At 39.7% G+C, this 22,506-nt stretch overlaps 1 protein-coding gene across 2 annotated transcripts in view; it reads right to left on the reverse strand.

Annotated features, from left to right (window-relative positions):
- LOC141899450 (fibroblast growth factor receptor-like 1) overlaps nt 1-22,506 on the reverse strand; it is a 41,117-nt gene that overhangs the window by 13,830 nt on the left and 4,781 nt on the right. The window contains exons 2-3 of one of the 2 annotated variants that reach the window (XM_074785762.1): nt 22,043-22,142; nt 4,160-4,432 (exon numbers count right to left, since the gene is read on the reverse strand). In XM_074785762.1, coding sequence (XP_074641863.1) covers nt 4,160-4,432; nt 22,043-22,124 — 355 coding nt within the window. In that variant the 5' untranslated portion in view covers nt 22,125-22,142. Of the gene's footprint in view, nt 1-4,159; nt 4,433-22,042; nt 22,147-22,506 lie in introns of those variants that run through there. The other variant, XM_074785763.1, reaches the window with a different exon arrangement.

Below are 22,506 nucleotides of genomic sequence, written 5' to 3' on the forward strand. Positions count from 1 at the left end.
GCCTTGGGCTGTAAAGAGTTAAACGAGCGCTCGTTTCTGCGCGATTCATGCTTCTCAACGCAGAAACTGTCGAGCACTAAAAACAAACCCTCAAGTTCGTTCCCTTCTCTAGACGCATGAAAGAAACACAACCCTTATACCATTTACGGTTTCTACGCGTTTAGATATGGATCGACCTTTTTGTTACGTATATGCATCAATCTCAACGGCACCGTTCTCTTTTTTCCGCTAGGCGAGTTAGAAAAAAATCGATCGTCTTTTTTTGAGTTGAATTTATCTTGATAGCACCACCACCGCGTGGCATTCCAACTTTCGCTGCAGTTCGAATTCCTGTACACCGAACGCATCGAGATTGTGAGAGACGTCTGAGATTTCCGTTTGGTTAAAGAGAACAAGTTTGCGAATGTTTGGCAGTTACTCGGATGAAGGGTTCATTGGAGTGCATAACAATGTTTGATCAACCTCTCCATGTCAAAAATCACGCACTGCCTATTTGGTGAACCCATTTGCCAAAGTTGAATTTCGGGTCTTGTGACAAACAACACAGGTCAATCTATCAAACATCGATGTGATCTCGAAAGTTTAACTAAAATCTAATTTTGATTCGAGCGTCGATCGTGATAATGTGTATTCAATGACAATCGGGGGTTCCAAAGAACTGTTGACCAAAATCTCCCCCTCAATCGTTTTGCTAGAATTTTTTCTCACGGCCAAGTTTGAGAAATGCTTCAGTTTGAAACAATAAAGTGTGAACCATTGTGCTTATTGAGAACTTAAAGTGTACACATCCAAATTAAACCACACTTTTCAGGTAAACCGGGGCCACGATTTGAGTCATGAATGAATATGTATACCACAGACAAACCTTTCGAATACAGGGACGGATCTATAGAGTCTGATTTAGGGAGGGGTGCAACCCCGAAAAAAGGCATTTCATATAATTACAAAGACACCCCGAAAGAAAACCCATCGCAAAATATTAACTCATTCTTGGAACTTCGTATGAATTTAAACTTTTTAAGGTATACCAGTAGTTGTTTGATATTTTTCATTTTCCAGTTAAATTTTAATTCTAGGGCAACTTGACATTTTAAGGGGCGCACCCTCCCATAACTCCCCTTGGTTCTGCCCCTGAAATACGGTGATGTTATTTGTTGATTTATGTTGGGCGAATATGATTCTATAATGGATAAAGAAATCCAATTCCGATTCTGAATTCGAATTACACCCTTTCCCTGTCGCTGTCCTAATGCAAACCATCATGAATTGAAAGATCTAAAACAAACATCATCCGGGATTAAGAATAATCCTTGTAAATAACTGTTGTCATGGTGATTGTAATCAATCGTAGCTTAAAAGATGGTCTAATTTGTTGGTCATGTTCGACAACACACACGGATACACGCCATCTTTGATGTCGAATCCAACGACCTCGCTGAGATGAGCGTTGCGAATGTCGTCGCTGCAAATATTGTCACATCGTCCCTCGGCATGAATTCGAACCTAATGGCATTTTCAAACAATACCATACGAAATAATATTTTCGAAGTTTAGAGCTTATGATCGAACGCATTATAACTCGGTCTTATACCAATCTCACAGCGTCGGCCATCTTGGAATTAGGTTTCACCACTAATATAAGAAGGTCCCGCAACAATAACGAACAAATAAAGTCCGGAAATGTTTCCTTGAGCTGTTAATTTATTCAACGTTTCGACTATATTCTGATGTTCACCATCTTCGGGAACACTGAATTCAGTATCGGCTTCAGTTGAATTCAGTTTTTTCGTCATTATTGTGGGATTCTCGTTATATTATCGTCGCAATACGGATATAGTGTCTCACTAACGGTGATAATACGGTGACCAATGTTTCGATAAAAAAGGTCAAACCAACCGACGTTCCGTTTTACTAAAGTTCGCCAATAGTCAACCGACTACACAAAGGTCGCCATTAGTTCACCGGGCACGCAGCTATTTGACTTGGCACCATCGGCTTCACGATGTCGCCATGTTCGAATCTCTGCCGACGAGGGATGAAGCAACTGTATCATTCACCGAGATACTAAAACTTAATATCTGCATTATCGGTCGCCGAAGTTGAATCTTCTGCGATCGCCACACGGATTACAGAATCATATAGACATGTAGAAATAGGATGACAGACGAGATTTGATTGATTCACACGTTGCGACTGGACGAGACACACACAACGCACGCCGTGTAAACCCCCGATTAAAATATATCGATGTATGATCCGAATCCGTGTGTTATAATCATTGACGACTTTTGCAGATGTAAAATAGATGCAGATAATTTTTTTTAAATACCTCAACCCACTGAGAGCCACGCAGGGCATTATTGGCTGGTTCGATGTTTCTGTTTCTCAATTGGGGAGAGACCAGAGAAAGACTTTCGACCAAGAAACTCTGTCGCCACCGGGATTCGAACCCATGAAATTAGATTACAAAAACTCTGTGTGAATTTATAGATTTGTAGATTGTATTTGTATAGGTTAGTTTATTCTAAACTGGGAAAACAATAAAGATAATTACCAGGAGTTTTGATATGTTGTATCAAACTGGATGAGAGTTCGGTATGCTTTATTACCAAATAACAGGCACAGATTCGTGTTTGCTATTCAGATCAACGTATATTGTTATAATTTCGGAGATGATTTGGCGAATGTGCGGAATGAAATCTTGATTGAGTTTTGAATTCATGCGATCTCCGTTCGACGTTCGGCAATCATAGAAAAAGCACTCGCAGCCCAATTAGTTTTGTTTTCAATTTCCACGGAGAGTTCGACTGAAGCGAGATTGCAATTACTCATGGTATGAATCAGATACTGACAGTTCTTCCATTCACACCGCTGCCAAAGGCGCGTAGAGAGAATGACTTTCTGACATCGCTACTATAGACCCGATACAACCTGATCAGCGCTCCCCCGCTGGCCGGTGAAGTATGAAAAACACATCATGGTCGCCCTTATCATCCGTATGAATCGGAGCGATGACCGCCACGCGGGTGTCAGGAGTAGATAGCTTTATACAGTCTAGTCGCAGTTGTCACAGCGGTCAGCGCATGATTCAACATCGCCCGCCAGGGAAACCTATTTACCTATTGTATACAACTTTTTTACCTCAGAATGATATGACATTTTTACTAATGCGCTTGTCCGCGACGTCTGGTTCATGGCGATTGTCGGCGGATTATTGTCTCGATGCGGAAAAAGATGCGATTAAAAGCGAATTCGTTATTGCTCAATTGTGAAAGGATGGACAGCCGAGCAGACGTGCACTGTCGCCCGAAATTACGTATCAATACGCAGCGTGTGTTTCTAAACAAACGAAAACCGTTGCGCGCCCGTGAGTCACTTGTATACTTACGCGCGCGCGGACGCTAACGACAGTAACTATGGAAATGGCGAATGATGGATTACATCGACGTCGCCATCTACAATGACATTTCACTCGCCGGAAATTATTTGAGATATCTCTCATTTGACAATCGGAAAGGCATCGCGGAATGCTTCGCTGTCTACAAATTTCAGATGAATTGATCACCATTCAATTGAGACAGCACGTCGCGCTACAGCGCGGCCCTATATGGAGAAATAAAAACAACAACCTGACCGCGCGAGGGCAGAGTGTTGAATAATTTATAATTTATGTTATACTCGCTTTCCGGAAATATTCAGGCAAACTACGATAATGTATTTCCTTGGTAACCAGCCATCCCATTAAGTGCAACGGCCCCGCATAATCTAGTTTAGGGATGCGTTGAATTCCGGAGACTGGACTGCGCATTAGACTAACAGCAGCTCCAGGGACGTGTCATCTTTTCAGAACAAAGGATATGTTTTCCAGCAGAAAAGAAAATTCTGAAAATGACATCTGATCTAGAAACATAACCTGGATGTCAAAAGCAGACCCCGGTAAAAGCTAATACCGGGAATCATTCGTTTTTTTTTTGTCAGAAGTGTCTTGGTGTTCTCTTTATTCCGCCTTCGTCTTTCTCGAAACTTCACAACAACCTTGAGCCAGAGTTCGGTCGGTTTTCGTGACGTTTTATCCGGCTAATGAGCCGCCTCGTTCACACCGGTGGTATCTTTAAGGAGCGGAATAAGGGCCTCGCTTAAAAGCCAGGCGCGAACTTACCGATCACTTTTAATGTAATGTTGACGGACACCGAACCAAATCCATTAGTAACGGTGCATCTGTATACACCTGAATCTTCCATGATTACGTCTAAGATTCGCAGTCTTTTGTTCATTACTTCAAATCGCTCCCAGCCTCCGCCGATGATTTGCATGTCTTTGTGCCATTGGTAATACGCGTCCGAGTCGGATTCCGCCGGACACGGAATCTTCGTGTTGTGTCCCAGGCGGGCCGTGTGGTATTTCGCCACGCGCTGCGATACCACTGGTGGACCTGAAAAATATAACAGAAAAGAAAAACGATTTAGAAAATAACATTTTTTAGGATCACGTTCAGGAACTTCGTGAAACATTCTGCGCGCAACTTTTATGGAAATCGAACCGTTTAAATCGATGGCAGAAATTTCGCGAAATTTTCGTCGGGCAAATTTTTGCCGAAAGCAAACTATGGCTTATACTCAGATAACAAGGAATTAGCTTTTATTCGCATTCAACGGTTGCCCAGGTATATTCAAGCGGATCCAGGGATAATAGTCTCTCCGACATCAGAAACCTGTTACAGGAAATCTATACTTTCAAGTATAAAGTCGTGTACTCGACTTCTTCTGTCGTTTCGCAGCCACATGCGTAGCTCTTGCGAATTGGAACCGTTTTAGAGAACCGGGCGCGGGTCCAACGAAACGAAGAAAAAAACTTAGAAAGTTGAAAACTTCTGGTAGAAACGCAACCGATAAGATGTATGATGAAACCGTCACCTGATTTCACCGAATTAGTTTATTATTACGTATATACTAGAAAATACCCAGCCACGGCATGGGTAGAAATTTGATTTGATTTGATTTGATTTGATACATTTCATCGCCACCGTAGTATGATTCCTCACAATCGAGAGTGTGCGTTCCTTGTAAATTGGAAAGATTCGTTGTATATTATCTGAACAAATCCTAAAATCCCTGTTTTTGCATCTACGTACATGCATTATCTGAAATCTGTATAATGGAATTACGAAAATAATTCGTATGATGTTTTAAACAAATAAATCACTCAATCATAATTGCGGGGAATGGAGCCACACCTAAAAACTAACAAAAGAAGAATGTCTATAAAAACGAACCGAATGCATTGAATGATGCGTTGTTACGGAGATAATGCCATCGCAAGAAATGCCACCGGAAAAAATGCTATCAAAATTCAGTGAAACAAAGGAGAAAATGCCACCAGGTTACTTTTAGTAAGAAAAAAATAGGTTAAACGGCAACCAGTCAATGATCTCTTTTTACTTGATCCTTTTGCTTTTTACTTCCTTTTCCCTTAACCCCCTAGTTTGCTTTGCTTTGAATATATTCAGTTTGTTGTGTTTATGCCGTATATTATTCTGTTTCTATCATTAATACATAAATGATAAGAGTCTTTTCCTAGTACGTATTCAGAGTTGATTAACTATACTTCGGACGTGTTATCATCTGGATAGAGGAAGCGTTAAAATAAACTATAGCGTTTAATTATCATAATGTATTCATTTTAGATTGTTGGAAAAAAAATTATAGGTGGCATTTTTCCTATCCTAATGTCATTTTCCATTGGTGGCATGTTTGGCACTGGCATTTTTACCGGTGCTAATTCTCCCGGTGGAATTTTTCCTACATTCCTATATGATGAACGCCGTCCTATTCGTTCGACTTCCGGGGGATGGGGCGAGTATTTCGAAGCAGAAACACGGTGAACGCTGTAACCGTACGGTTGGGCCCCGACTGCGGAAAAGAAATACTATCGATAAGAACCAGCGGAGGAATATACCGGCTTATCACGAGACCACTAAAAAACTCCCCGAGCGATCGTTTTTATAGTTTTACGTCTACTTAAAGCTGCGATCGCACGAGCGTTTTTGGAACAACCCGACCAAATTTTAGTACGGGACAAATGATTGCGTTCGAATTGCAACTGGTTCCGTTAGTGACTCACTTCACTTTGCACTAGTAGTTTTAGATGTTAGTTTTTCTGGCCCAGAATTTTATGAAGAGTCGAAAATCAGTGGTTGAAACGTTCTATCGATGATGGTTTCATTCATCGTCAACTGAAACAAACGGGACATTGTTAAGTATCGAGAGAGTGGTTTACGTGTGAACGCGCTCTCTAATTAGGCATAGGCTAAATTTGACTCGGGCCTGATCCGGGCCAATTTAGATAAGATAGCTTTATCTTTCTGAAAATTTGTAACGAAACATATATAAAATCATTCATCGGATACATGACGAGTGAAAACAATATTTCATACACAATATGAAATGTTGTTACAATATCCCGGGCCAAATCGTCTCCGTGAGATCGCGGCTTTCGAGGTGGCTTCATACAATGCAGTCGCAGTCGTCACCATTTCTTTCTCACACAATCGCTCGCCTCTCTATCGACGGCATTATTTATATAGATCGGCCATTTATCGACATAATCGTTATTAGAAACATCGCGTTCTGTACCGTTTTAATGATTAACTTTAATTATCATATACCCAATGATTGGCATATCTCATAATCAAACGTTGATTAGGTGACAATAAACGACTATTAGGACTATATATCATTTCGCTCTGATGGCTGTCAATTATCATACCAAATGTAAATGATACCATATTTTTCGCGGCCAAATGACTATTGCGCACGTATTATACGTGCTGAATATAGCGTGAGTTCTGCCGTTCTGCCTTTTTCGAAGTTATATCGGCCGTTCCCAGAATTTCCAAATACGAATACCAACAATATACGATTCATACGAATTATGTCTATTCACCATATTTTATACACATCCACGCTACAGAGCATGATATGTTAAGTGTTGCTGGTATTCTACAGGACGACCAGGTGACTGGATGACTAAATTGCAGGTCGACAAAATTCGATGCACTTAAATCTAGTCAGCTAGTCGTCCAGTCAACCAGTGGGGTAGTCATCCTGTCCTCCGGTCGCCCAATCAACCAAGCTCCTAGTCACTCTAGTCCAGTCATCCAGGGCCAAATTCGGTTTTCGTATCTAGTCGAATAGTGGTCGGAACTAACAACCGAATGCACTTGATTTTCGAACTATTTCCGGAATATAGTTCCGACTAACGGACATTCGGTTTCGTTTAGTTCGACTATAGTCGACTAACTCAGATAACCGAAGGTGGTCCAGTCGGACAGTCGCCCTTTACTTGTCACCTGTCTACAGTCTGTCGGCGGGTCTCCGGATAAGGAACTGCGTCCGATCATTGACGAATAAACTATCTAGTTAATACGTCCATGGTCCGACGTACGGGACATCTTCCTAGACCTGTGCACTATTCCACCAGATTTTACACACGGGCCCGGGATAAGTTATTCACAGTCCTGGCATTATTGTGCAATAGCCTGATCATAGGAAAATGACAAGCGCCCTGGCTGTCTAAAGATCGCTGTCAGGTATTTGGGTTACCTGCTGATCGTACATAAACAAACCAGTTCTCGAAATAACAAAGAAAATCCAATTTATCGTTTAGAAATTGCATATAGGCTCGACGTATTGTATATCTGTTCATGCCATACATGTGTTTTCATTTCTGGTAGAATTGTAGTTTTCTGCGTTTGAAAAGAAATGGACTTCTTTTAATTTTCACCGGTTGAATTCGCATTTGATGCACACATATGTGACAGCTAGGAGGAAGCGGTTTATTTTCTTTTCAAAACTATAACGGTAGCATTTGAGAATGCGTTTTATGCTTATATTCGTTTGATAAAGGCTAAAAAAAATCATACTTTGTTCTCATTTATGCCGAGCTTAAAAATTGACCCATACGACAACCAATCTACCCTGAAAATTCCTTTTTTTCAATTCAAGTATTTTCATCCAATTATGTATTGGATTTGCTTAGAATTCAAAGCCGATTACATAATGCTGTGAGAATATTTCGGTTTTAGTTTGACTTTCGATCTGAAATTATAAGGCTTGAAAGTTTATTCCGTTATTTCTACTTTCTGCTTTAAAGTTGGCCCAGTCGGCCGCCATTATAGACTACCCTGTACACTACTTTTTTAAAATCACGATCAAGTTAACCATAAGAGACCCGGCAGCTATAGAAGTGAACTGATTACAAATGTTATTGCAGTTTACAAAATAACCCACCCAGGACCCAGTTCCACAGTAACTGTGGTTATAACTGTTGTCACAAATGTTGTGAGTTAAGAGATAACTCATTGAAAATAAACTAATTTTAACTATGAGTTAACTCTAACTCAGAACTACGGAACCGGATCCTGTTGATTATGAGATACAAAGTATCATTTCAAAATTCAGCCATATATTCAACATATATCGGGATCTATAGATTGATCCTTCGAATAGAGAATCGACTGCAGAAAAAAAACCCGACGTGACTGCGACAAATTTCTTGTTTGCGTGCTCAAATTGAATTACACTCGCGTGATTGACACTGGATGGAAAACGTGTTTTCACATATTTACGGCGTCGTAATACGGCCCGAGCTTGATTAAATGCAAATTTTAATTGATATGTAAATGAGGCTGTCCAGCCACATGTCAATTAACGTCAGTTTACTACGGAACAGCGGCGAAGATGCCGAATTCTGTGATTACGGTATATTACTACGGGGAATTGCATCAACCGTGTTATTAAATCTAATGAACACGTCGCAGCTTAAACGGCATTATGAACGAGAATGTAAAAATATTTATGAAATTGATTCGCGACCGACGCCGGACTTCGATATACCTATACGTAAATGGAAGACGGATAAAGAAGATGATTTTTTATACTTGTACATTTCAAACATGGTTTATCTAAATTTTATATTTTTCACTAAATACAAAAGCTGGCGCAAACTCAGGATGAAGTTAATTCGCTATCGAATTTGTATACGCGCCATTTTCTTCGCCAAGTTCTGTTGTTTCCCTATTTTCACAGATTTCTAAACACATATTCAAAGGGAATTTAGTTAAGCTTCTATCGCTTTCGGTGAAGGTCGGTAGGGCCTTACTTGCTTTATGCCCAAATACTTTGATTGTTCTGTTTTCCATATTTTCACAGATTTCTAAACACAAATGCTAAAGCTGGTGCAAACTCAGAAGAATTCAGTTAAGTCTCTATCGATTTTGGTGAAGGCATAGAGCCATTTACTTGCTTAAACCCAAATACTTTGATCGTTCTGTTTTTCCATATTTTCACAGATTTCTAAACACAAATGCTAAAGCTGGTGCAAACTCAGAATTCAGTTAAGTCTCTATCGATTTTGGTAAAGGTATAGAGCCATTTTCTTGCCAAATACCCAAATACTTTGATTGTTCTGTTTTTCCCTATTTTCACAGATTTATAAACACATAGAATCGAAGAGAAGGAAGCGACGTTCAGAAACCTAATTTCACCAAATTGTTCGAAGCTTTTTTCTCAGCGCAAGTTTGTTTTAACTGTATAAATAGAGGAACTTTGCTCGAATTAGATTGAGCAGGTAAATAAGATATCGGCTGCCTGGAAACTGCCACCGAGACATGCTCGGAAGTTATGCAATACGATTTGGCACGCAATTAACCTGACTTCTAGAGCAATCGGGAAACTAATGAAAGTAATTCAATATTCACTTAATAGAATCATCGACCGACCGTAGTGCTGCAATTCCGACCTACTACACAATCTGATGACGTAATACACACTTATCGCACCACGACAATGGCAGAAGTGTTTCGGCAAACATCTCGAATGTCGGCATTATTAAGTGATGAAATTCTGCCTCGAGAAAATCAAGAAAAATAGCAATTGTGTCTGTATATTTCAGCAGGTGCATTTGGCCCGCTTTGCAAGTTGAATTTATAAGCTAAATTTCCTAAATGATCTAAATTTCCCAACTTTTTTCCAAAATGAAATTCTGCGCCAAAAAATCACGAAATCAAGCTATTGTGCTTGTGTATTTGGTCCGCTTTCACCAGACTTTTTATATGGAAATTCAAGCTCCGATGTTTTTCAACGTCTTTCGATTTTATTTTCCCGATGGGGACATTCAGACAGCCATCAACTTTGAAGAGCAGATTGTGTTGTCTTTTTTTTAAATTTTCAAACAGATCCACGCCGTAGCGCCATCAGATTCCCGTCATCAACGCGTCAAAACTCTTCAATCGCGCACATCTCGCTAGAAACGCTTAAATACAGGCGACTCGGCAGAAATGTATAAGTAACGTTGCGGCAGATCTGATGTGTCAAGCATACACGAGTCGTTATTTCGCACATAATCACCGCGCTGCGAAGTGCTTCTCATCTTGGTGACTGTCGAGATGTTTAACTCAGACATCTGACACCTATAAGTCATCCTCGAGAGGTCTACTGCTACATATCATACAGTGATATATACGGCGCTCAGTACATGCAAATATTCTGCCTTTCTACTTTCACCCTAGTCAAAGAAACATCATACGTCGTTTCTAATGTTTCTGGCCGTTTTCAAAGCAGTTAAACACGTACAAATCGGCAACAAACTGAAGAAATCTAAAGCGGGGAAACTTAAGGGGTACTAAAATACAGCCAAATACAATAGTTAGTCGCAAATTTATTTTCCTACTATACAAAAAGTCGCATTTTTACCGATAGCATTTTTCCTATGGTGCAAAATTTTGTGGCATTTTTTTCCGGTGGCATTTCTTCTGTATACCACATGGCTTGGATCTGACCTATACGAACAATCATCTCGAGCTCGTTGATATGACAGTTCATGGACAGTCTAAAGACTGAAATTGACTCAACTTGGTCTTATCTGAAGCCTAGAGCGCGTAGATCCAATCCTGTTACCATACAGACTTTGGAGATCCCTTCAAATCGAAGAAAGTGTTCTTTCTTTTTCTTCGGAATAGCGTTTCAGAGAGATTTTGTATACCGGATACGATTAGGAGATCTTTGTTTTATTCTCTGGCATAATCCAGCTCGGAGAAAATAATCGCGTTGCCTTCCATAACGTTAGTATCCGAGGGTAAACTATATCGGCGAGGTTTATCAACGAAACCGTATTGCTTACAACCGCACCACATGGCTGCAACGTGGTTACTAAAAGGTTGAACGTTATACCAATTTTACTGACGAGCACTCCGAATATCTACCATTCTAGCAACTTTTATTTTATAAGTAAGGATCACTTTGAGTTTGTAAATATTTCGTGGTAAATGCCAAATGTGAAATCAATTTATTGTCTAGAAGATTATAGCTAACTGTATCAATCGATTTTTCCAAAAACATAAGAAAAATGGGGAAACACTTTTCAAACTTTTTCCCCATCACACCGAAACTATTAAGCCGTCAATCATCCCGTCGTCGTCAATTTGCGCAGTAAAACGCAAAGCTTAGCATAATCTGCGCAAAATTCGTTTACAGGATAAAAGTGTCGCGGACGTAAATAATGCTGACCACAGATGTGCCGGTCATTAAATACTGATAATATATGCCCCGGGTAAGGTGAATGCCGCCGCGAGTTTCTAGCTCGTATTAATATGTTCTATTGTCGTCTGGTTTGCGAATGTTTATCCACAGATATTGCAGTGATTTATAACTCCAATTATGCGTTCATTAATCTTGGTGACGATGGCACAGACTGTCTTATAGCGCGATCGCACCGGCTGGCTGATTTTGCCTTCTCCACCACCGACTAGGCGGTTCGAAGATGATTCAAACGATCCGACTATCAACTCAGAGAATTTTGTACAGTTCGTACTAAAAACAAAACGAAAGCAGATTTTCAGAACAAAAGTCTGGATCCAATTTTACAACAAAAAAAAGAATTATCATATTTATTCACCTAGTATAAATGATATGCGATTATAAAAAAGGTGCTGAAACATACATATGCTCGGAAAGCCAATAGAGACTTTTTGTCCCTTTAGGGATCCACGCACCCAGAACCGTATGAATCCAAGCACCCAGAATCATGATAAGTTCCCATTTCTGCAATGTCTATAGTCGCTATAACAGTCAGGTTTTTGCTGGGAATCGGAGCGCAGTCGACATGATATAAGCTAGGCTACGATCGCGGTTGCTCTCAGTTGCGTCGGTATCGGTCGACATAAGTCAGCCTTTATTCAGCCGGGCCCAGCTAAGGGCAGAAGGTTAGCTACCGACATCTAAACTGTCGATTTTCAACCGATCATCGGGCGAACCAATCTTGCACTGTGCTTGTAAGATATGCGAATATATATATTTATATATATAACCGAAAATAATCGCATTGCGGGATAGAATTTTTGATCAGCGAACGCTGCTCCGTCGAAGAAGATTCATCATGTTATGTCAGCGTATTGTCAGCTTATCTATACCCGAACAGGATTGAGTAAGGCAGAGTAAGGCATGTTAAACGGCTATACAGCTAACGAACGATAACTTGTAGCATTTGATGCGGCGATGTTAACCGTACCGTTTTTCCATCTTGCGCCTTACACATTATTTGTCAGTGCACAGATGGGCAGGATGATGTCTCAGAAGCTTTCGATAATTTAGTCGGTAACCGGACTGTGTGGTTTTCGTTACGCGAATGATGGCTTTTTTAACCGGCTCATCTGACAGCCAACGATCGGGTTACCGCCCTATACCATCGATAACAGAATCTACGAAAACAACTTTCGATTCCACTTGAACGAATCGTATCGTTCGTGTGATCGAATCCTGTTGCTGATAGATAGCATGTCTTGATTGATAGGCCTTCGACTTATCCCTCGAATAAGTGGAAAAATAAACCCTAGTTCGCAATGCCCTAGTGGCGCGCTATACGTAGACTTTTTTCTGATACGTAGGTTATGGTAACAACGGGTGTAGAAATATTTCGGTGATCGTTGAATGAGAGCTATGTGGTACATTCGCCATCAAAAATGCCACAAAGTTTACTCGGAATATCTACCGAATAATGACAGTTCGTAACTGGTTCGTTTATACAGAAAGTGTTTGATAACAACACCTTCTTGCACCGATAGACAATTAGCATACAGGCATCTTTACTCACAAATACTTCAATTTGACACCGAAAGCGACTGGATATACCGAATCTCTAAACAAAAGATTAGTTACCACAACTGGTTACACTCACGGCGTTTCCCGACAAATGTCTAATATTTGTGTTCGAGGTCTAAAATATTTATGTTTAGATGTTTTTATCAGGCTCGGATACATTAGGGCTGAAGTGCGTGGCAGCGTAAATGGAAACCGGTAGAAAAATTCTGTTTACCCTTCAGAAACGGCCGTCTAAAAGGAACCACTACATCATCCGGAGGATAGTTATTGGAGAGCGACGAAGAAGTAGCCGGTCGGAGCAATCCTCTTCGCTTTCTAATGGCATCGGCTTGCAGATATCATCAACTGACATACTCGGCGTCAAGATGGCCACTTCGTTTGCCGAGTGAAAGAGTTAACAGAACCAAAACTTTATGTCTTGGTATAACTCGACGTAGAATGACATTTAGATAACTATAAATGCTTTCTAAATTTAGGCTTTTTCATTAAAACGCCGGCATCGATTTTGACGTGTCGGCGAAAACAGGCTATATATTCTGCGTTACGTGTGAAGGCTACCTATGGCATTTTCCTCTTGAAACTTAACTCACCGGATGTTGCACGTTGAACGGCTCGCGAACATCAACAGTTTACGAATTGACAGCCCGAAGCCGTGATAGAAAAGAACAGCTTTTATACACTTGAATGCGAGCCTCCAACTGCAAAAAGCCAACACAAAAGTGTTGTTTAGCTGGCGGCCATTGATAACAAGTAGACGATGTTTAATATCAAAATCATCGATAAGCTGCAGTGTTTGAATTCCTCATCGGGTGAACTTCGTAAACGGGCGAAATATAAAAATTAGAGATTGTTAGTTCACAATATCGCAATTGTCGTTTCCGACTATGCGATCTGAATGGGAACAGCAAAATATGCAATGTACGGTCTGAAAAAAAACCATGATTCCATGAGGAAGATCACGAGATGTCCGGACGCAAGGCTAAACAAGAAAACTAACGTGAAAGTGTATTGACGCCTTAGAAAATAACTTAAAATTGCTTAAAATTGTCGATGGTAAATAATGTTTATATACATTGATACCCGCGTTACTCGAAGGGGTTCTTTGAATCGATGTGCACTACGTCATCAATATTGGCGTTTCAAAATAACAATTATAATTGCGCATTTTGGCGTTTATTTTGTAATTAAACATATTTCATAACTACTATCATTATCTTATCTTTGATAAATTTCAATGATTACTTTTTGAGAGGATGTGCACTGCGTGAATACATCGGGGCTAGACTGGTTGCCGGTCAATTCAATTCAATTATCGATATATTCAAATCCGAAATAACTTTATTGATCCTTGATATCATATAACGTATGATATATTATTCATTGTCGACAATATCAAGCAATGGTATTTTTCAAGGCGTCAAAATACACAATTGTAATTGCGATTTCTAAACGCCAATATCGATGACGTAGTGCACATCGACACACACAGCACCCATTAAAATAACGCATAACAGGTACTGATGTACATAAACATTATTCTAACGGTCTTTACGGCGACAAAAATACGTTATCACGGTGTAAAAGTGATATAATGCCGTCCACGGAGCTCAAATAGCTGACTCAGGATTGTTTTTTCCTGCTCGACATTAAGTGTTGATCGCTTATGGGCCATTAATTTCATTAGTTCGGTTATAATGGACTGTATGAGTGTCGCTGAGGGATTTAAAGCTGGGACATCCAATGATTCCCAGGGTCCCAAATCTTATTCCGGTCGTCGTTTGAGTTGAAACCATTATGCAAGCGATTAATAATTAAAAGTTACGTCCCGTTGGGCCAATTTCACTATAATTGAAACAGAATAGTTGAAAACCTTAAAAAATAACCTGATTATTGCTCTCGCGGTTCTCTCAGTTTTAGCAGCAAATAAAAATCAAAATTTAAACATTTTCTTTTTTGATTAGAATTAAAAAGCACCAATCATCAATCTTTCAAATAAGAAAGCTATTTATATGCTTTCGTGAAGTATAAAGTTGATTTGCTTTTCGTAATGACGGTTAGAATTCATCGATTTTCGAGATAGTTGAAAACTAAATACTTATCGGTAGATTTCTCCAATTCAGACAATTTTCATTCGTACTAGCATAGGGTCTCTCAGATCAGTCATTCCAGAATTCAAGGACACTTCAAGGAGAAAATTTTCGATGAGTGTATGCCTCACCTTCATATCCCAATTACTGCAGACTCCTCCTAAATCGGTACTGTTTATCTCAGTAAACAGTTCAATTAGGTGGAATATGTGTGTATAGGCCTAAAACTTTCTTAATTGCTAATTTCTCAAAATTCAAGGAGTTTTCAAGGAGTTTTGGGCATTTTGCTCAAATTCAAGGATATGCAAGGACCTTGAAAAATAGAATCTAATATAGAATAGAATAGAATATTTTCGGTTTACCATTTGTTTACAGTTAAATTTTACGTCTCTAGGTGTCGTGGGTGTCGTCTAGGTGTCGTGGCTTAAGGGGAGTAGTGTGACAAACGTTTCCTCACCACCGCCAATTATGGTACGATTGAAAAAAAGGATTTTAAAAAACCCCATTCTATAGTCAAACACTTCGCGCCGCCCGTAACGTATTAGCGACAAAACTCATTTTCTCCTTGTAAACTTAAAGATGACCTACGAATTGAATATAACTTTGTAAATTTAAACCTATATACATTCATTCGGCCATTCATTTATTCCTAACAAACAAATTGTCAGTATATTTCACGAAAATTATATATCATGGACTCGTAAATATCACCTCTAGAAAATCGTATTTGTATTTTGTCGCTCTATAGATATGTTGTTTCTTTTTTTCCTTGATCTTTTTTTTTCATTTATAATCATGCACTTTTGATTTATGATGAATGAAATGAATTTGAATATCTTCCTCGAAAGCGATCTTCGGCGAATTCGTCGCGTGACGTAATACGTAAATCGATGGTGCATTTTTAAAGACATCAAAAAATCAAAGAGTGTCAGAGAAAGATTGCGTATTGTCTGAAATCGTCTACCTTAAACGGACCGATTTGCATTAAAAAATATTTTGGCAGACGCGAAATGACACGAACCCCGAATATCCGTTTGTCCGTTTGACTGACAGCTTATTCGGGATTAATTTTACTCATTTCGCAGTCGCCATTTTCGAATACGCGCAGCCGAAGCGTCGATTGTCATTCAAATCGTGCACTGCACAACCATAATGCGTCTTCCTGAATATTTTTAGGATTGAATCGTGAATGGAGCGTTTTTCAATGCATCTTTTATCCGGCGTGGCATTTTCATATTTTCCCAAGCGAAATATGAATCGACTTCGAATGTCGCCGGCTCCGGCCTTGTATAGTATTCAATCAGTATACACGCATGCCGCAGTCGGAATTAAAGCATCGGAAAAATCATTACTGTTTCGTTCAAACATATGCGATAGATTTTCTTTATTTCGTGTTGGCAAAAGTAATTTTGTAAACGATCAGAGAAAGTTAGAGAATAAGTATCGATTCCTGTGAATGTCGAATGTGTCTTTGTCTGTGAGTGCTCGAGAGCGCGTTTAGGTCCTCAAAAACACTACAAAAGTCGTAGATAAAGGTGTTCCCAAATCTAGACACCGAATATTACAATATCTGCCCCAAGGCAGGCGTCATTACGTTTTTAATATTCAGGGCAAGGGCGAGGCATCTGCCGACAGAGAAAAAAATCCATCGCGTGCACGCATGCAAGCATGCACGTGTGCGCGATCTTAATGTATTCCTAATGCGCTGTTAATAGATAACCGATAAATCTGTAAGTTTTAATTAAAGCGTCCACTGTCAGATGAAATCCTTCGCAAGAAATTATGTTTGATTAATATAAGAATATCGATTGATGTCGAGTTGATAAATAAGAATAAACCACACGCGTACGTATTTATAGTGTGTAATTTATTGCGAAATGCGAGGTTTCGACCGGGATTCGAACCTGATGAAATCGAGACTTTCTCCAGTTTCGCGACGTTATCAGGCTCAGTGCCTGTCAAGGAAAGATGCGTCAGAAGCAATTTCGATTTTCAATAAGATTTGAAAGACCTTCAGTCAATACATCCGGTTCAGATTGCGCAGACTTATCCGATTTTGCTAACATCCACGACGGTGCCGAGCTTTTTTGATCCTTTGAGAATGGATGACTTCTCATTTTAAAAACCATTAAAATTGTATCGAGATTTCGAAAAATCTTGACCTAATTTTTCTTATACTGACTTTCCGAAGGGAACTGTGACGATTTTAGGGCGTATGTTCGCTATCACCTACACCACCCCCGCCCCCCTCGGAAAGGGCCTGAAATCAGGGATCAGTCGCACAGTCTTGTGTGGTCACTCCAAATTTTCAAGACAATATTCGGACCGTGAGATCTAGGAATGCTCTTGCAAGATAATAATGCTTAGATATATATGGATTATTTAGCAAGGTATCGGCACAACAGGAAATCGTCCCTCTATGTTTGACACAAAACAGTATGATCGCGTATAAATATTACTCCATAAGCCGAACACAACAGATTGACACGAAAGACAACATTGTACTATTGACATTACAACTTTCAAGGAGTGGTATAAAATTTCCGTTCAGAATTTCACGGGATTATTTCCCCTTGTGTACAAAGGCTTTTCGATTGAAATATACGAACGCCTAACTCAATTTGGCTCGCGGTCCGCCGAAACAAAAGCCCGGGTCGGTGGCGGTTTTCTACGGGGGCTATGTTTTCATAAAGGCCGAACATGAATGCCGAATGCCAACGAGACTGAAATAGGCCAGCATGAAGTTTTTGTGCTCGGTCTCTTCAAGTTTGAACCCTAAACTAGTTACAAGTTTTGTTCATTTGACAGCGCGTCCATTCAGGTCGGAGACGACGCTGACAGCGCCCATTCACAGCGTTTCTAAAGATTCTTCGACAAAAAACCATCACAATACAGCCGAAAGCTAACAATGTAAAACCCCCTCTTTCGTCCACATCGAAATACGCCAACAGTCGTTACTTGGAGCTGTACATTTCGACGAAATGTTTCCAAGTACCGTACATACATACAAATCCTTAGTCTAAAAATGACCCGTAATCCCAATTCGACATCGTTTCGCGCGTTATGGTCGCACTTTCGAGATGGAGGGGGCAACATCTCCGAAATCTTGTCGAATTCTTTCTAATATCTAAACTAAACAGATTCATTTGTTCAACTGAAAAGCCATACTAAACAAATCGATATAAACATATATAGTTATAACATATCTTTTAAAGCAGACAATTTCTACCGAACAAGATGAAGATAGTAACCATAACCTAAATCCTAACGTTGTAGGCGACAAATATTTCGAATCTATTGAGAAATTCTAATTCAAATGGTAGGCGACTAGTTTTTAAGAGTTGTGTAGACGTTTTTTTCGTAGCTGATTTCTTCACTGCAGCACAGGAGATAAGACTTGGTGTGTGTGTGTGTGTGTACTGCGCGACTTGTTCAACAATCTTGATTTCTCTTGACAAGTCTTCACGGGAAGTGTGTGAGATATGATAACTGGTTTTTGATGTGACTGACATGCAAGCACCTCCACTTTCAGATAGTGATCATAAGCACTACTATAGTGACACATTCAATTAACATTCTCCTTTTAAGGAGAAACATCGACTCGGCGAGCATGTATATGCGCATATATATGAATAATTGCCCGTAGCTATATCTACGTAGTCCAACGTTGTGTATATAAATACACGTAACATCAAATCACTTCAATCAAGGAGATAGTCAACACACTCGTCGGTCCCGCTATCGCCTAATTGATGAAATAATTCACCTGATGGACGACAAGTACCCCAATCCATGAGCTAAACGCGATTCGAGAATAACCTTTGTAACCTACATACGCGATCGACGAGGTTATGAACTCGCGATATACGTATACTTGTCGCCATGTGCGACGATCGGAAGTCAGCCCATCTGCGCAGTCACAGAATGGCTATCACCAGCCCAACACGGCCTATTCGTGTCATTTCAAGTCAGTTTCATTTACTTGTAAAAATGGTCTTAAAATAGCTAGAGCTATCGTAAGAATTGACGTATGTTACTACGAATGCTAGTGAATAATGAATAAATCGTGTCGATGCAGTCATTATAGGCTAACGTATGTCTTTCTGACGATCCAGACCTCTATGAAGACCATATCGACGTCGGAAAAGCCATAAATAATTTCCTGCGCAAGAGAGTGTAAGGGGTTTAATTTATGACTGTGGGTTTTTTCATTGTGGCTTGGCACCTGACGCACAATGCGACGCCATTGACAACTCGATAATGTGGGCCATAAAATTATTGTCACTTCTGCTGTTAGCGAACGACTACAAATTACTCGGGTGATAAGGGCAGGCATAAATCTTGTACTATGATACCTCAGAAACAATCCGTGGCTTTCACACTCGAACTTAGCTGTGAACAAATGTATTTTCTATTTAGGGTGATTTATAGCGCTATGAATTGCCCCATTAGCCCGTAATGCAGTATGAGAAGCCGTGTAATTTGTCTGACATATATCGTCACATTGAACTCGAAGATATTTATTAGTTTGATGACAAACCTCGCCACTGGATAAAGATTAAACTATGAATACCTAGAGTGCCTTCTACCGAGTGATGGTCTATGAACCAGGAAAGACCATAAACCATGATTCACGTTGGCTTAGTTTGGTTGACCGTATATAGATTTCAAATCCGGCCTATTCTAAACAAGCGTTTTGCAATTTTCTAATATCAGGCCAACACTGTATCGGGTGCGTTATGTACGAGAAAGTTACACGCGCAATTTCGGCCTTGACATTGGAGAAAGATATTCGCAAACATTTACCCCTGAAGCTGTCAGAAAAACTTGACAATGTTTGCAGTGTGTTTACCATCTGTACTATATAGATCTTCGGGCACAGATGGTCGCGCGAAACAATTTCTGTCTCATTTACTCGACGAGAACAGTTGTTTTCCGTTCTTCTGATAGGATGATAATTTCGCTCGGTTCGATCTATGTCACGATCGGCCGCTATACGTCCATTATTATTCGCACAGACCAGACCAATTAGCGTTATGATTATTATATTTTGATTGGCCTCTCGATATTCATTGGGATTGGGTATTCATACGCTGCCCGAAGCCTATTACGCGGTCCATTGTCCTTCGCAGTCGAAAGCATCGATTCTGATTTACTGATACTTGATTTTGAGAGTACCCAGCATCCGTTTTTCGCGGATCGGTGTATGTCCCGAGTCTTCTGCCAAGCTTATCAAATAACTACATATCTAAATTCTAAATTCTCATGTCGGATTTAGACGCAAATTTGCGTTTTCATTCTCATCATAAGCTGCATAAAATAGCTCTATTTACTTCACCAGATCTGCCAAATCGCTGTGTAAATCTTATCATTGTTTGTCAATGTCTAATGCATATATCAGATATCTCTACATTTACACTATAGCACTATGACCTGGCCTGTCAATCACCAGGAATGTTGAACAATTAACGCCGTAAATAAAGCGTCGACAAACGAAAATTTAGGATACGTGGCCAAAAATTAGCAATTCAGACATTCCCAATACTAAGTTTATAATCCTACCGAACTTGCGGGAATCGAACCCACTTCCAAGGATCTAGGTTAGAATTTGAGCAATTACTAAACGAATTTGCAATGGCTAGATCCCCATATGCCTTTTCAGCAAAGACACTGAAAAATTAAATTGCTCTTAAATGGATCGATCTTTTGTGTCATTACGGCACCATATCTGTTTGTAGCATGCATGCACGGCATGGCGCACGATACCTGCAGATTTGCAGCAATTCGGATCTGGCTGCACTGTCAATCCTGGCTGGCCATCAATCATAATTTATCATACTGCATTTTCTGGTGCGTCTGAACATTTTGCGAGATTGAGAAATGATAGCTGGCGGTGTCTCTCGATTTTATTTCACAAACATGTGATGCATCAAACCATGGTGAAATCATCGGAGCCAAACTATACCGCGCGAACGAACGAACGATTACACGTGATCAATTTTGCGTAGTGTCAAAACTAGACCGTTCTCGTGACATTTCTAAAAAGGCTCTTTAATACCAACCCATGATCATGAGAAAAAAAATCTTTTCTCAAGGCAACACGTTTGCTTATCTTACAGTGCAAGATCGGTACAACGAACATCGATGAATGAGAGAACCACAACCGATAGCTCGTTATAATCCGAGGTGAAATCGAATGTATAAATCTCATTTTTGATTCAATAAAATCCGAGTTCATGGTTTGTGTTCTACCGGACACAAATGTTTCTTAATGATTTAAAGAGCTATTTCGTTCAACTGGCGTAAAATTTAAATACCTCATTTTTTATACGTACAGAAATGTTTCAGATACTTTGTTACTTCAGTGCAATGTTATAAATATCATATAGTGCGCTCGTTGCATATATGTCTACTAATTGTATGTACTGTCAATTTTCTTTGTCTATAATATGTATTATAATGTATTTCGTAACTGGCTTTTGTTTTCCGCAAATTTGTAAATTTTGTGAGCAATAAATCTATCTATCTATCTATCTACGAGGCTCAAAATCGCCGCGGATTTCAACACAATCTAATTCGGGTTTTTCAATTAAAACGGCTGAATAACGGAGATTCAGATTACATGTAGACATCGCAGTTGCTTTTAATATAAGGTTATATAAAAGGTAATGAAACGGAAGAATTGCACACACTGTGTTGGTAACAGCTTAATTAATGTATATAAGTCTACGTATTCAAACGTGCTTAATCACATTCGATGATGAGTGTACAGTTTAATTACGTAAGAAAGTAATTACTTACCATAAGCCCGACAAATATTTATTATGACGAATAAATATAGTAATAATCCACTCCAATGACGATACATGGTCAACATAGCCATATCTTCTAGTTGAAAAAACTGAAATGAGATTTTTTGAAAATAGCGTTAGATCGACATGATTTCGAGTCCGTTCCTACGTCGATGTAATGGTTATAGGGGAACTATTTCCGAGAGACTGCAAGCGCCTGCGGGTATGAATGTATTTTACATAGAAAAACCTTCGAAAGTTTCTTAACGATTAACATGTTAACATTATTACTCTGTCCCTGCGATGTCCGGGTTGCGGGCAGTGTAGATGAAGCGCAATCTTTATATCTTAAAGCCTCGGTCAAAATTACGAAATTAAAAATGGCCAAAAATCCGTCGCCGTTTACATGTTTACGGCCGATCCATCAACGGACCTGTCAAAATGATATGCATTTGTCATCTCAGATAATGCAAT

Source organism: Tubulanus polymorphus, chromosome 2 (genome assembly GCF_964204645.1).
Source record: "Tubulanus polymorphus chromosome 2, tnTubPoly1.2, whole genome shotgun sequence".
Lineage (NCBI taxonomy): Eukaryota > Metazoa > Nemertea > Palaeonemertea > Tubulaniformes > Tubulanidae > Tubulanus > Tubulanus polymorphus.